Source organism: Sinocyclocheilus grahami, unplaced genomic scaffold (assembly GCF_001515645.1).
Source record: "Sinocyclocheilus grahami isolate Dianchi unplaced genomic scaffold, SAMN03320097.WGS_v1.1 scaffold969.1, whole genome shotgun sequence".
NCBI lineage: Eukaryota > Metazoa > Chordata > Actinopteri > Cypriniformes > Cyprinidae > Sinocyclocheilus > Sinocyclocheilus grahami.
In genome coordinates, this window is record NW_015506148.1 from 81,926 (window position 1) to 97,956 (window position 16,031).

Consider the following 16,031-nt stretch of genomic DNA (forward strand, 5'->3'; position numbering starts at 1 on the left):
TTAACAATAGTAACCATTGTCTTTGGATTTATAGTAAAATCATCTTTTCGTAAGGGTTGTGCTGTTGTCTGCCCTAGCTCCCCCCTAAACCTATTATAAAATATGATTATTTGTCTGCTAAATTACTACTGTAACATTATAATAGATAATAATGATGTCCTTTATACAGTATTTTAAGTGATGACTGATGAGCAATGAGCTGTTGCTGCTTAACTAAGTAAACAAAGACAAAACTACAATAGCATATTTACAGATGAAACTGACCTGCACTTGAAACCCTGAACAGTAGTTTTGCTTCTCTGCTCCACCTGTGCGCTTCCACAGTCCACTCCATTCTCTCTCTCACACAGGGCCGTGCTGAGACCTTTGGAGGGGCAGGTGCTCAAAGTATAAAATGGGCACATGGAGCACGGCTTTTAATAGGGCTGTGCTCCTTGCTGAGACATATCGAAACGGATGCTTCTGTATTGATGGCAGCAAATGCCGTGACGCAGTTTTGAAAAAGAAACACAGAACAGAAAAGACCATTTTAAGTTTAAAAGTTAAATAAAAATGTATTTGCACCTCTTAATCCCTCTGACAATAGAAACGGAATTAAATTAGGCCTATTATTATTATTGAGTTTACAGGGTATGGTGGTTTTGCTGTTGTAAACACTACTGTTGTTGTAGAAACAATATTTCTAATTTAAAATATAATTATATTATAATCCTGTTCTGAATTTATTCTTTTTTTTTTTATTATAATGATGCTAAAAACAGGATTGATAAGTAGCCTATAAATCGGAGGATGAGAAAATCAGTATAAGCCTGTTTTATCAGGGTTGTGATAATTATTTTTAAGGCACTCTATGTTTTTTAAATAAATACTGTAATAAAAAATGTTCAAAGTAATAGTTTTTTAGTCAGATAACAAAGACAAGACCCCTCGACGCCCTTTAAACTTTTCCCAATCAAAGAGTGAAAGAGAGCTGGCACCTTTGTTTATATTGCTGTGTGTAGAACGTTGATGCATGTTTAATATTTTAAGCTGTGCATGCTCTCTTCACGCAGTTCTTGTATAATAATAATAATTTAATAATATAAGTATACAAGCACACCGCTCCGCTGAGAACTCCACTTAACGGCAGCTGCGGGCGTTATGAGGGTATCCAGGTATTGCGCTACATTAATGGTGTCTGAACGTGAGGGATCGTCCCGGATGAGATCGTCAGGTGAAAGGTCATCATCATGTGGATAATTTTATTTATGACTAAATTACAATTCATTCATTTTACTAATAGTTAGATTGGACAGGCCTTCACAAAATGGCGTTTAATTACTAAAAACAATTGCCTTGACAAAAGGGCACTTTGGGCATCAAGGGGAAAGGGGCAGGTGCTCAAGCACCCATTGCACCCCCCTCTGCACGTGCCTGCTCTCGCATTGATTACTCTGATCCAAATCATTTGGCGGAGGCATGGAGAGCACGCGAGCCGAAGCATTGCCAGTCACGACTAACCAATTCATGATTTATTAGAGATTTCATTATCGAATGGCGAATTCGGAAATAATCGCTTTAGTACATTCGGCAGGCAATTATACAATAATAATATGAAAATAGCGGGCCAAATCGGCAGCCAGGCCACCGGGAATTGTCCTGGTTCTCCCGATGGCCAGTCCGTGTCTGTGGAAATCGTGCACGATTCATATATTGTCTTTTCGCGGCTTAATATTCACAGACACTAGTCCATATCGCGTTTTGATTTAAGTGCACTGACCTACTTTTGATTTATTCATCCAAAATGTGGCATATTCCGTCTGCGTTAGGCTATAGGAATTCCGTTTTTATGACTGGATTCTACGAACCAGTCTGTGTTTTCCGCATAAGGCCGTATGTCTCAGAGTAGTCAGTGCAATTTGGGAAAGAAATCAATTAAATCTGTATGTGGATGTGTGTAAATATTCACATGTATTCCCCTTTGTAATCATTAACATTTTCATAAGTAACTAATTTAATTACACATTTTTTTCTTAGTAACTGTAACTTACATTTACAACATACATTTATGTTGTAATTAAATTACGTAACGCCGTTACATGTAACTAGTTACTCCCCAACACTGATAGTTTCATACTACTAGTATGCTCCTTGAGTGCACATGGAAAGTATCCCTGTGCTAGGACTTCTATTTCACCACCTGATTTGAACTCTTTTGGGATATTCACTCCATGTCTGAAGTGTTTTGGGAGCACATGGGACCTGGTGAATGTTTGGACAAACAGTGGACACTCCTTGAACTTTCTATCATTCTCAAGCATCATCATCAACGATAAGTGCAAGAGACATTCACAGAGAGAGAGAGAAAAAAAAATAATTTATGATTCTTGGACGATGTGCAAAATCTATCTTCCATCCATGAGTGATAATCACTGCTATGTTGGGTTATGACAAAAGCTTACAAGTCGTTGGGCCTTTTCATATCATACTCATCTACTGTAATAGTCCATGCTGATTTTTCTATTAATAATGATTGAGTAACTTGCATTTGTGGGTCTCTCCCCTTTTTTTTTTTTTTTGGTTTGCACCTATGCTTTTTTTTTTCTCTCTGTGCTATAGTTTTTTTGTTGTTGTTTTTTAAGATGCATATATTAAGAATGGTTGATGGGCCTCAATAGATTTTGTAGCAGGCATCTTCTTTAAAGAAAGGAGAGCGGTTACATGGTAGTTAGTAAAAGACCTAAATTATAAGCAATTTTGTATTGAGAAATGTGATTTTTGATTTGCTTGACACTTTGATACAAAGTCATGATCCAGCATTGCTTGCAGACTGAGATGCTCCTTTTATACCCAAACATGACACCCTCACCTATTACCAATTGCTATTTATTAATTTTTTTGTATTTTTTGTATTTTGTATTTTTTTTATTTTATTAAAATTAAAATTGTATTTTGTTTTATTTAGTTGTTGTTGTTGAAAATGCTAAAAAAATAACTGTCTGTGATGCTCGCACACAGAGCACATGATTTTCTGTAACCGCACATCCATGCAATGAACAATCACACCCTTGTAATAACTACATAGATCCCAATCCTGTCTGAATCAGTATTTGTATAAAATCACAAGATGTCCTCCGTTAACAACAGCTGCTCAAAAGTTATTTACAAAGTAAATCCTGTCTGAATAGAGATACAAAAAGAGTCATTCCGCTCTAATTCCATGAAAGGGATCCTATGATACCGTTACTCAACACAGGTCTGAGATGAGAACAGATTGCAATGTAAAAGCAGTAGCGGAGGCCAGTTTACTCACCATATTGATGGTGCTTCTGTGCCGCTGATCTCTAGAAAGTCATATCTATCTTCTAGTTGGAAGTCTGTGAAGACGAGGGCAATGGTGTCTCCCGGCTCGGCCAGAATACTCCACGTGCAGTCAGCATTGTTCTCATACTCTGAAGGAAAATGGGGACTTGATATTGTCCCTGTTGTTCCTCGTAACGTCCCACCACATGATCCTTCAGCTGGACAAAATACCACAAAAGTTACAAATTAGTATTTAGGCAAAGGTAAAATTACACCATATATAAATCAACATTAATTTTCAGAGCTCGTATCCCATGACTTTTTGTAGTCATTCATGAATAATGTATTAAAAATCCAGAGCTTAAATATAAGGAGTGCCCCACGATGCAGCGTCTAAGACAGGATCAGTACTGCTGCTCTCTAAACGCAGAGTATACTGGTTACCATTCATGTGCAAGAAGACGCAAAAGAGAACTGTTTATTTAATTTATATCTACTATTGTATATATTTTTATATATATATTACTTGAAATTTGTTTAAAGTCTACACGTCTTTAATAAGGTTTTAACTTTATGGCTGGACGTTTTTTGCTGTGGATTCAAAACTGGAATCAAGAAATGTAAAAATTGACGTGACATGACGTGGCCAAGTATGGTGACCCATACTCGGAATTCTAAGTGCACACACACAGCAATGAACACACACACACCGTGAACACACACCCGGAAAATATAGGCTCAAAAGATGCACTACTCAAAGAGGCATACTAGTTAAAAAACTGTAATGTTGTGGAGAAGCTGGGGGGAAAGGCAGAGGCAAGGATCTATGTGCAGGTATTTAATGGAAAAACTAAAACAAACAATAAGCCAAAAACCAAAGGAAACAAGGAACAGAATGACTGGCAAACAGACAAACATTAGGCCTACATTCAACAACCCACAAGGAACTAAAGAAAAACTAGGGCTATATACACACACAGGGGAATAACAAGCTTAAAGCCCCGTTCACACCAAGAACGATAACTATAAAGATAATGATATTAGTGTCCACACCAGTGGACGATATCGTCTGATTATTCTAAGCGTACAGTCATCTGTCGCTTTAAATTCTCAAACTTGTGATAGCAGGATTGATTCTGATTGCCTGACAATGTTTTTATTGTTCATCAGCTGGAAAAAATCGTTCTGAAAATGATTCCAACTATATTGTTTCTCTGTGTCTTTATCGTTATAGCTGTGGTGTGCACTCTTCTATTCTTTAATATTGAGAACAATTTTTAGAACTACATTTTTATTGTTATCTTTATAGTTATCATGCTTGGTGTGAACAGGCCATAACAAGATAAGACACATCTGAGGAGACTAATCAAGGGGAACCAATGAACAAACAGACTACAAACTGACTACAAATACCACGGGAGACAGGAAGTGAGATAAAAGTCCAGGGCAAGGTACAGAGAACATGTAACAAAAACAAGAAAGAGTTGATTTGTGAGGAGAGCAATCACGTTTATTTTCTAAAACCAAAATAAAACTGAACACCTCAAAATTACAAAACAAACAAACAAACAAAAAAAACAGTATCCTTCAAAAAGGTCTCTTCAGTATAATTGATAAATAAAATAATGTTGAGTAAAATTAAAATGCCGAATCCTTCTTGCAGTGGATGTGCTGATTTCGGCCTCATTGCCGGCTGCAGTCATATCATATATAAAACACCTCTGATTCACAAATACTTGCTAAGGAACTGGCATTCACATAAAGTAGCCTTGTTGACAAGTTTGGGTGAGTAAGGGCAAAACGCACAAGATGCAGTACTTTCAGTGACCTGTAACAGGCAGTATCACGTCTTTTGTAGCAGAATTAAACTGCTGCAGAAAAAGCTAGGTCCATGCAAAATGTAATGTGTAACTGCAACACTCATTTCACATGTAGTGGAGTAAAGAGTACAGATACTCATTCAAAAATGTAGTGAAGTAAAGAGTAAAAGTTGCTCATATCTTTGATACTCCGTACAACTACAAAGTATCCAAAAAGTACAGTAACTAATTACATTTACTCCAATACTTTACACCTCTGCAGAGGATGCCATAATCAAATTAAAAACATCAGACAAATATAAAACTTTTGATTTAGAATTTATAAACAACATTTAACCTTTTTTGCAAAATATGAATACACATAAAAACATTTAAGTAAGAGCGTAGGGATGCTGACTCGAAGGATTCATGGGAGTGGCCGTGTTCCTTTGCTGCAATTTGCTTGTGTCAAATCTCTGATTGGTGATTTCTAGGCAGAATCATGGATAATGTGTTTTTCTCTGTGCTATAGTTTTTTTGTTGTTGTTTTTTAAGATGCATATATTAAGAATGGTTGATGGGCCTCAATAGATTTTGTAGCAGGCATCTTCTTTAAAGAAAGGAGAGCGGTTACATGGTAGTTAGTAAAAGACCTAAATTATAAGCAATTTTGTATTGAGAAATGTGATTTTTGATTTGCTTGACACTTTGATACAAAGTCATGATCCAGCATTGCTTGCAGACTGAGATGCTCCTTTTATACCCAAACATGACACCCTCACCTATTACCAATTCACCTGCTTACTGTGTTTCAAAACAGTTTAACTTGGATATTCTATAACCTTTTTTACTTTTATTTTGCCTCTGTCCCAACTTTTTTGGAGTGTTCTGCAGCCATAAAAATCCAAATGTGTTTATATTTACAAAATACATTTAAGTTGGTCAGTGAAAACTTTGGAAATATGTTCTTTTTCTTACATTTTAAGAGCATTTAATGTACATTACATTTACATTTGTCAGTTAAATAAAAGTTAAAGGGCATTAACAAATCACAAGTTATTAGATTTTTCATCTGTAAGATGATGTAGGCAAAAAGTATTTTAGATTTCCATTAAAGGAGGTACTTGAGCAAAATCTAGGGATGTCAGAGACTTAAGGGTGGATGCTTTGGGCTTCATTTATGATATAGCATCACCATTACAAGTATACCACATGTTTTGTGATTGCAACTGTGGCCATTATGTAGTCTCAGTTTAATTAAATCTGACTCAATTGAATCATTCATTGACATGAGTAACATCAATAAATAATAAATTTCAAAACTTCATGCAGAATTTTTTTATGGATGTGGAAAAAGTGTTCAACATTACCATTCACATGTGGATGATATAGCATGAAATTCCTGTTTATACAACGTGTCAATAGGATACTGCTGCTGTTTATGGTAAGAATAAACATCCTGATATTACTTTTCTGATGCCGTGTAAATAGATTCTGCTGTTATTTCATCACCAGTCCAGTGAAGTAATGTTATTGCTCTCTTACAGCAAGTTTGTGTATTTTCGAGCCTGTGTTTTGGTGAAGCGAATAATGAAGCAAATTATTTGCGAGGTTGACTGTGTGACTACACATCCTCGATGCTCCACACGTCAAGAGCGAGGACATATTTATTCACAGAGCTTGAAGTTAATAGAGTTCAGGCAGAGCCTTCTTTACCATCTCTCACTGGGCTAGGACTTACAATTTGGTCACAATTGCAAACCTTTGAAAACACTGAAGAAGTATCTGATGAAAGGAGGCAGACAGACACAGGTGAGGAGAGAAAACAAGATAAATGTATTAAATCACCGAGTGGTGATCATCAAGTTGACAGCTGCAGGGACACATTCAAACAGTCACAGAGCAAGTGATATGTTCCCAGAATAATCAGTGAGATCAATGGTATCTCATTTCCATCTGAGGGTATTTTGGATCAATACCTGAAAGACAGACAAAGCCCTGTTTGGATGAGACTAGTTTACCATATGTAAGTTTAGGTAAATTCGTATTTCATTGTCGTAATTTGTGATAGTCAGTGAATGCCTCACCCTAAATGAAAACATAAGACTGCATTGTGCTGCATTCCAAGTCTTCTGCAGTTATATGGTAGATCTGAGTAAAGAACCAATGGAAATCTGAAAGGTTTTCAGTCAATAATGACCTAAATTGCAGTCTGTTCCTCACATAGAGCTACCATATGACTTCTCTAGACTTGAAATATAGTGTGTGTGTCATGTAGACTGGTTTTATGGTGTTTTGTGTCATGAAGCTTGTCAGTCCCTGGACAGTATGAACTGTCTGTGAGGGAAAAAAGTTGCATAGTTTCTTAATGTTTTTATTTGTTTTGAAAAAAACAGTTATTGGGTTTAATATGACGGTGAGTAAATAAAGTTTTTTTTTTTTTTTGCTATTTATTAATTTTTTTGTATTTTTTGTATTTTGTATTTTTTTTATTTTATTAAAATTAAAATTGTATTTTGTTTTATTTAGTTGTTGTTGTTGAAAATGCTAAAAAAATAACTGTCTGTGATGCTCGCACACAGAGCACATGATTTTCTGTAACCGCACATCCATGCAATGAACAATCACACCCTTGTAATAACTACATAGATCCCAATCCTGTCTGAATCAGTATTTGTATAAAATCACAAGATGTCCTCCGTTAACAACAGCTGCTCAAAAGTTATTTACAAAGTAAATCCTGTCTGAATAGAGATACAAAAAGAGTAATTCCGCTCTACTTCCATGAAAGGGATCCTATGATACCGTTACTCAACACAGGTCTGAGATGAGAACAGATTGCAATGTAAAAGCAGTAGCGGAGGCCAGTTTACTCACCATATTGATGGTGCTTCTGTGCCGCTGATCTCTAGAAAGTCATATCTATCTTCTAGTTGGAAGTCTGTGAAGACGAGGGCAATGGTGTCTCCCGGCTCGGCCAGAATACTCCACGTGCAGTCAGCATTGTTCTCATACTCTGAAGGAAAATGGGGACTTGATATTGTCCCTGTTGTTCCTCGTAACGTCCCACCACATGATCCTTCAGCTGGACAAAATACCACAAAAGTTACAAATTAGTATTTAGGCAAAGGTAAAATTACACCATATATAAATCAACATTAATTTTCAGAGCTCGTATCCCATGACTTTTTGTAGTCATTCATGAATAATGTATTAAAAATCCAGAGCTTAAATATAAGGAGTGCCCCACGATGCAGCGTCTAAGACAGGATCAGTACTGCTGCTCTCTAAACGCAGAGTATACTGGTTACCATTCATGTGCAAGAAGACGCAAAAGAGAACTGTTTATTTAATTTATATCTACTATTGTATATATTTTTATATATATATTACTTGAAATTTGTTTAAAGTCTACACGTCTTTAATAAGGTTTTAACTTTATGGCTGGACGTTTTTTGCTGTGGATTCAAAACTGGAATCAAGAAATGTAAAAATTGACGTGACATGACGTGGCCAAGTATGGTGACCCATACTCGGAATTCTAAGTGCACACACACAGCAATGAACACACACACACCGTGAACACACACCCGGAGCAGTGGGCAGCCATTTATGCTGTGGCGCCCGGGGAGCAGTTGGGGGTTCGGTGCCTTGCTCAAGAGCACCTCAGTCGTGGTATTGAAGGTGGGAGAGAGTGCTGTACATTCACTCCCCCCACCTACAATCCCTGCCAGTACGAGACTCGAACCCACAACCTTTGGGTTATGAGTCCGACTCTCTAACCATTAGGCCATGACTAAATTGTTTTTTCATTCGAAATTACAGAAATTATCAGAAATTACATTTTGCTATTGTAATTATGCGGTTGTGAATCGCTGTGGGCATGAAGCCTCAGGTATTCACAACCATAATGATTTATGGCCATAATGCAGTCTTGCTTTTATACAGAAATAAGTAAGGAGAAGCCAAGGAGTGTCACAAAGACCCTCTTATGTGTGTAACTACTTTCCTATGCCAAGTATCCAGAATCCGATGTTGCTAATTCAAAAAGACATGCTCCCGTTACAAATCTGTAGTTCCACATAGTAATGATGTGTTTTAGAAAAGATCTATTGAGTGAATGATTCAATGAATTGTTTCTTGTTTCCCCAATGAAAATCTGTGGACTGCAGTCCACAAATGGTCACCATCAAATTAAACTGAACTTGAGCAGTTCTGCAAAGAAGAGTGGGCAAATTCTAGACGTACAAAGTTAGTAGAGACAGATTACATTACATGAGAAATGCTAAGCAGGTGTAGCAATTAGCTTGACATAAAAGGCTACAAATAACATATTTCTGCAACATTAAATGGCCAAGACACACATTAGGTCGCAATCTGAAATTATTACATTAACACTCAATGGGGGTTTAAAGTGAGTTTTGAGTAAAAGCAATACAATACTACAGCACTAAGATACTACAGTATGCATGAAAGGTCACGTAACATGAGTTTTCCTTGATGCCTCGCCAGAGCCAATCACTAATTTAGGCACATAAAGCATGCTGCATGCTTATTGGCTCACTGACTTTGATGATATTAACCCCTTAGTGATTGAAATGTGGTACCAAGCGACAAGACATTTTTCGATATTTGATGGTATCGAGGCGATTCGGTTGGTGCCTAAAAAGTATTAAACTCGATACCCAGCCCTAGTGCTAAGCGGGTACTATTGCAAACATACAGTAGCCACAGTATTTCATGACTGTGGAAACCATGCTTTTTAACCCATCCAAGCATAGAGCATCTTACCTCTACAAAATGGTGCAGGGAAATCCCATGATGCACCACTTCCTGGGCTCACTATGCACGTGAGCAATGCATGCCCCTCCAAAACATATCCCATCACACAACTGTAGCGGATCTTGTCACCGACATTGTACCTGGTCCCATGGATAATCCCTCTCGGTATCAACCCTGGATTTCCACAGGTGTGACTTGGTAGAACTGGAACAGAAGACAGGAAAACAGATCAGAAGTAAGTTTCTGTGTCACGCTGTGCCTTTCACTCTTCTCTGTATGTTCTTTTTCATCATCATACACAGACTGAGCCAAGCTCTTGAGATGTCTGTCTCAGTGCGAGTCTTCGCTATGAAGCGTGCACATCTGAAGCTGGCCCAGCACTCATGCTTGGGACTGCAGTGAAACCCTCACAAGTTAGTTGTGCGTTTCTGTGATCACGATGCTGTTTGAAGGTAAGTATTTCATGTTGGCTATACAATAACAACATTAATGTGATCTGTTCATCCCTGTCAGCTGTTCAAACCGAATCTATGCTAAACATTTTAAGAGTGAAATGTAGTGTTATGACTCTTATAAACAAAAAGCCCATTTCAACTTTGTTTTCAGAAACATCCAATGTTATAGTAAAATAAAAGCTGAAAAGACGACAATTTAAAATCAATTTGAAATCAAATTGAGCCCATCTCCTTTCTTTACTTTCTTTCTTGAAATAAAATTAAATAAAAACAATCTTACATCTTTGATGTAGCTATACAAATTATTCATATTTATTCACATGAACTGCTGGGATGGATTTTGTGGGAAATTGCATACATCATTCGCCCGTGCATGTGTCACATCATAGACATACACAGTTGTACATAGACGTACATCTCTCTAAATTTGTATACACTAATAATTATACGTTTGCTGCAGAAGTAAATACTGTCATGTTTTAGTCCAAAGAAGATAAAGTCCAAAGAGGGTTAAAGCAACAAAGAGGTATTTAATAAAACAGAACCAGGTAATCTGTTGATGAGAAGCCAAATGAAACGGCACATACAGCACAACAACACTCGACAAGGGAACACAACAAACTGAGGGACTTAAATACACAAGATGATGAACAGAATACAAACAGGTGAGGAAAAGAGGACAAAGGAAACAGGAACTGAAGTGAAACAAACTAAGAGTCCATGAAAATGAAACTAAAGCAAAGGAAAAATATGAAATATCTTAATTTTTATATAATCAAAGGGAAATAAGAAAATTCTGTAACACTTTACAGAAAAGTGTAGAACGTGTGGGATGGTGGGTTAGAGGTCCCCATTGTGAAAATCTGCTTATGGCCCCCAAATGCAAGGGCTGGTCCTGCTATATCCCATCAGAGTTGGATAAACTATGTTAAAGAGAAAATTCTCCTGAAGGAAATTCAGCCTTGTGAACCTTTCTGCCTTTAGAATCCTGGAAGGCAAGGATGTTCCCACCAGCATTCATCTTTGCAGACACCAAACCAGTGCTTTTTGATTGATTGTTCAACAGTCCAGCACAAAAGAAAATGTCAGAGGATATGAATTTTAAATTGTTATTACATCATGGTATGGTCATGTTTTATACATATATTTTATTGTGGTAACTTTTACACAGACAAGAGCTACAAAAAAAATAATATATATATATATTTAAGTCATGACAACTCTCGGAAGATTTTAGAATGGTGATGGATATGACAATGTTAATGTATTTGGTCTTGGCGGAATAGATCTACTACGCTGCTGCTGCTGAATTGCTGCTGCTGTTGGTTATTGCTGTACTTGTAGATTATTGCTGCTGCTGCTGCAAGCATATACAGGAACTTGCTACTGTCAATGCATATGGCGATTCGGTGCCGTGAGTATTTAAGATATACTGCTGCTGCACAAATGGCATATAAAATAACCCGTAGCAGATCTATACAGGTGGGTAAGGTGGAGGGTTTCAGAGAAACTCTGAAAGTGCGCTGCAGGAATCTCTGGTGAAAGCTAGCCAGTCATATAAATGTAAGGCAGTAAGCTCATTGGCTGCATATGCAGCATGAACCAATCAGCTTGTGCCAAGTCATTTAACTCTCTGAATATCATCAGTTACATTAACAACCCGTCAGCCTGCACCATCTAGAGTTTCATGACTGAACTATATATATATATAAATGTATTATCGAGACAGTAGTGAGGAGACTAAATTAGTTGTGATTGCGACATACTGTAATACAGAACAGATTAAAAACTTGCATCTTCCATATGAGCACCAAGGCTCAACATGCTGGGAAGGGAACTGCTAGGCCAAAGCTTCATTATATGAAGCTCTAAAGCTCTGCAATCACATTAATGTTCGTGTTCAGATTAGTGTATTCACATCTTAAACCAAGTGTGATGAACATTTCCATCACATAGCCATAAATTTCAGTCTGGTTCTCACACAAAGATATCATACGACAAAATTAAAGTGCATAAGGCATATGGATTGTTTTAGTAACATTAATACGGCATTAATACACATTTTTATTTAGGGGTGAACAAGTAAATTGTAAATTTAGTTAGTCCTAATTAAACTTTCCTTGGTAACACTTTACTTGAAGGGGTGTGCATAAGACTGACATGACACCTTCAGAATATGAAGGAGGTTTTATGCATGTTTATTACAACTGTCATTAAGTGTCATTCGCTCAGTTATATAATTTTTAATGCAAATATGACATTATTTGGCCTAACCCTACCCCTACCCTTACCCCTAACCATAGACCATAACAAAGACATCTCAAACAATGTCATCTTTGCATTAAAAATTACATAACTGAGTGAATGACACTTAATGACAGTTGTCATAAACATGCATAAAAACCCTTCATATTCATGACCCAAAGCTTCATTATATGAAGCTCTAAAGCTCTGCAATCACATTAATGTTCATGTTCAGATTAGTGTATTCACATCTTAAACCAAGTGTGATGAACATTTCCATCACATAGCCATAAATTTCAGTCTGGTTCTCACACAAAGATATCATACGACAAAATTAAAGTGCATAAGGCATATGGATTGTTTTAGTAACATTAATACGGCATTAATACAAATTTTTATTTAGGGGTGAACAAGTAAATTGTAAATTTAGTTAGTCCTAATTAAACTTTCCTTGGTAACACTTTACTTGAAGGGGTGTGCATAAGACTGACATGACACCTTCAGAATATGAAGGAGGTTTTATGCATGTTTATTACAACTGTCATTAAGTGTCATTCGCTCAGTTATATAATTTTTAATGCAAATATGACATTATTTGGCCTAACCCTACCCCTACCCTTACCCCTAACCATAGACCATAACAAAGACATCTCAAACAATGTCATCTTTGCATTAAAAATTACATAACTGAGTGAATGACACTTAATGACAGTTGTCATAAACATGCATAAAAACCCTTCATATTCATGACGTGTCATGTCATGATTATGTAGGTGTCATGTCAGTCTTAAGCCCTTCAAGTAAAGTGTAACCCTTTCCTTTCATATAATATCTATTCTACGTTTACACTAAAACATTAGAAAACAGGAAATTTATACTTATGATGTTCAATCAATAGGCTATACATATTCAATTATCCCCCAATTATAACATTTTTATGAACCATTACTAGGCATTGATGCAATCATGACTATATGTTATGAAAAATATATACTGTTGACACAGGCCTACTTGAAAAGCTACTGAAAAGCACAATAGTGTAATTTGATGAACATGTTCATATGAGACTCTGTGTTGACTTGGATTCACAAGCTTTATGAGTCATGGGAGATTTCTTGAAGGAATCGTCTCTATTCTCAAAGAAATCATTGTGATCGTTCAAATATGAAAGGTGCCTGGAGGAATGGGTGTAGATGTTATATAACCCCTGTGGCAACTTACACAGCTAAATCTAGAGCTGACATTTAAGAGCTGAATGTTGATTCTGTTGCATTCACTGATCAAATGAAGGGTGTTCCAAAAGGTAGGAAAAATAACTTTAAAAAAAAAAATCCATATTGTAAAGCAGCATTGCACATACGTCACCTAGTGCATATTAAAATACACAAAAAATATTCACCACAAAATGCATCCATGATAAGATAAATCTCGATTATAAAACTACAACACCTTATGTTCATAGAATATAAATATAAAATATAAAATGTAGGCTACTAATTTATTAGGGGTATAACGGTACCTGTGGTATGCATGTGTACTGAATAAATACTGCATTCTTTTAACCAGTCCACATAAAAATTAAATTAATTAATATAAATTATTTAAATTACAAAACCAGTTATTTAGGTAAATAAATACAAAAACCTAAAAAAGGGCATATATGGTTGCCAGAAATTTACTGTAAAAATACTGAAGCAACAATTTAAGATTTACATATTAAATTTACAGTTAAAACACATCAATTTTTTAAAAATTTAATAAAAAACCAATGTAGCATTAAATCCTATGCACAGAAGTGATAAGAAAAAAAAACAATGAAAAGAAAGTTATTTCAATGAAAAACAATTACATGTGAGCTGTGTGAATTTTAGGAATCAATTTACGGTATTCACTGCATTCGGAATTTTATTATGTCTCTTTTTCATTCTAAAAACTGTACATTTAACAGTACTTTACTGTACAATTACATGAAATGTCCCATTAGATCAATTATAGTTTTTCAGTTTTTCACTGTATAGAGTAAGGGCACTTATCATTAACCCATTAACAGATATTTACTCTTAAAATTCAGATTTGTTTGTTTTTGTTTATTTACACACCACATGTTATTAATTTAATAGTAAACAAAAGGTGATAATAAAGACTAGGTAGTAGCTGTACAGCAAGACCAAAGTAGAAACAGGGTGGCAATCAACTAAAGGAGCTTTGTAAAACAATACAACAGATGCTTTTAATGTCTTTTGTTGTTTCTGGTGTAAAGCTAGTGTGCAATTCCCTATTGTAGTCACAGTAAAGGTAACATAATTTGGATTCCCAATAAAAATGTTTTTGTCCAGATTAATGAGCATGCCACATTTTTACGATTGCGTGGGGACTTGACCGAGCGATAGTTTACTTGCCAGGTCATACCATGTCACCTCTATTGAGAATGATATTTCACCAGAGGCAACCTTAATGCGAAAATCAATATAGGCTATTCTCTCTGAATAAATGGCCAGTGTCTCTAAGCTCTGTCATATGTTGCAGCATTTATTTGATCGTCTGTTGTATAAAGAGCAGTGTTAAGCACTCGATAGTAGCACAGTCACTTCACGCTATAATAATGTACAACACTGCCACCAAAATGTGAACAGCAAGAATCTGCTAAACAACATATTGTCTCTATGCACAGCAGAGGAAAACACAGTGCAACATTGCTGTGCTAATATTATCCAATGATTTCTATCATTTTACCAAACAGGATGGAATATTTTAGAGTGACAAACTAGCTAACACCACAAAATTTCACAGACAAGCCCATTTCTAATGTGCTCGTTTCCCACTAACAATGGGAATGTCATTTCCTGGAGCATGATGTCATTTATCAACTTGCTTATTTTAGGGATATTACAAAATACTATTTATTTTTAACATTCTCAAGAAAAGTAAGTCAAAGAGAATAAAAAATACCTGAAATATTTCCTTAATAAATTACAGTTCCAGTTATTCATGTTAGAAATTAGTGTATAGCACAAATTTCAGACAGATGCTCAGAACAAAATAGCATGACTTTTTACAAAGTTAACATTTCATCCAATATATTAACAGTTTTGTTATAATAACTGAAGTTTGCATTTAGCAGTATTGTGACTGAAAGAGATTTAGATTTTCAAATATAGGAAAGAGGTATAATATAGATATCTAATCTGGCTAAAATATTAGACTGGATTTTGGACATGATTAATTAAAGGATCAGGGTACTGGGCATAAGGTAACATAAACTATATGGACAAAAATATTACGGCACCTGACCATTGCACCAACAGCGACTTTAATCAAGTCAAGTGAAGTCACCTTTATTAATATAGCACTTTATGCAAAACAGATTGTTTCAAAGGAGTTTCACAGTGCTAAACAAGAAAATAGTGATTCAGTGATGCAAAACGAATTCAATTATGTGATAAAGCAGCTCTAAAAACAACAATAAACA

General features: G+C 35.9%; 2 protein-coding genes across 2 annotated transcripts in view; both read right to left on the reverse strand.

Moving 5' to 3' along the window:
* Nucleotides 1–3,441, reverse strand: part of LOC107564889 (CUB and sushi domain-containing protein 1-like) — a 57,220-nt gene extending 53,779 nt beyond the window's left edge. The window contains exon 1 of the mRNA XM_016250059.1: nt 3,293–3,441. The gene's annotated coding sequence lies outside the window, so the exon portion shown is untranslated. The remainder of the gene's footprint in view (nt 1–3,292) is intronic.
* A 4,470-nt stretch (nt 3,442–7,911) lies between these two features.
* The window catches only part of LOC107564890 (CUB and sushi domain-containing protein 1-like), a 170,197-nt gene continuing 162,077 nt past the window's right edge, over nt 7,912–16,031 (reverse strand). The window contains exons 4-5 of the mRNA XM_016250060.1: nt 9,873–10,067; nt 7,912–8,166 (exon numbers count right to left, since the gene is read on the reverse strand). Of these exons, the coding sequence (XP_016105546.1) occupies nt 7,955–8,166; nt 9,873–10,067 (407 nt within the window). The 3' untranslated portion in view covers nt 7,912–7,954. The remainder of the gene's footprint in view (nt 8,167–9,872; nt 10,068–16,031) is intronic.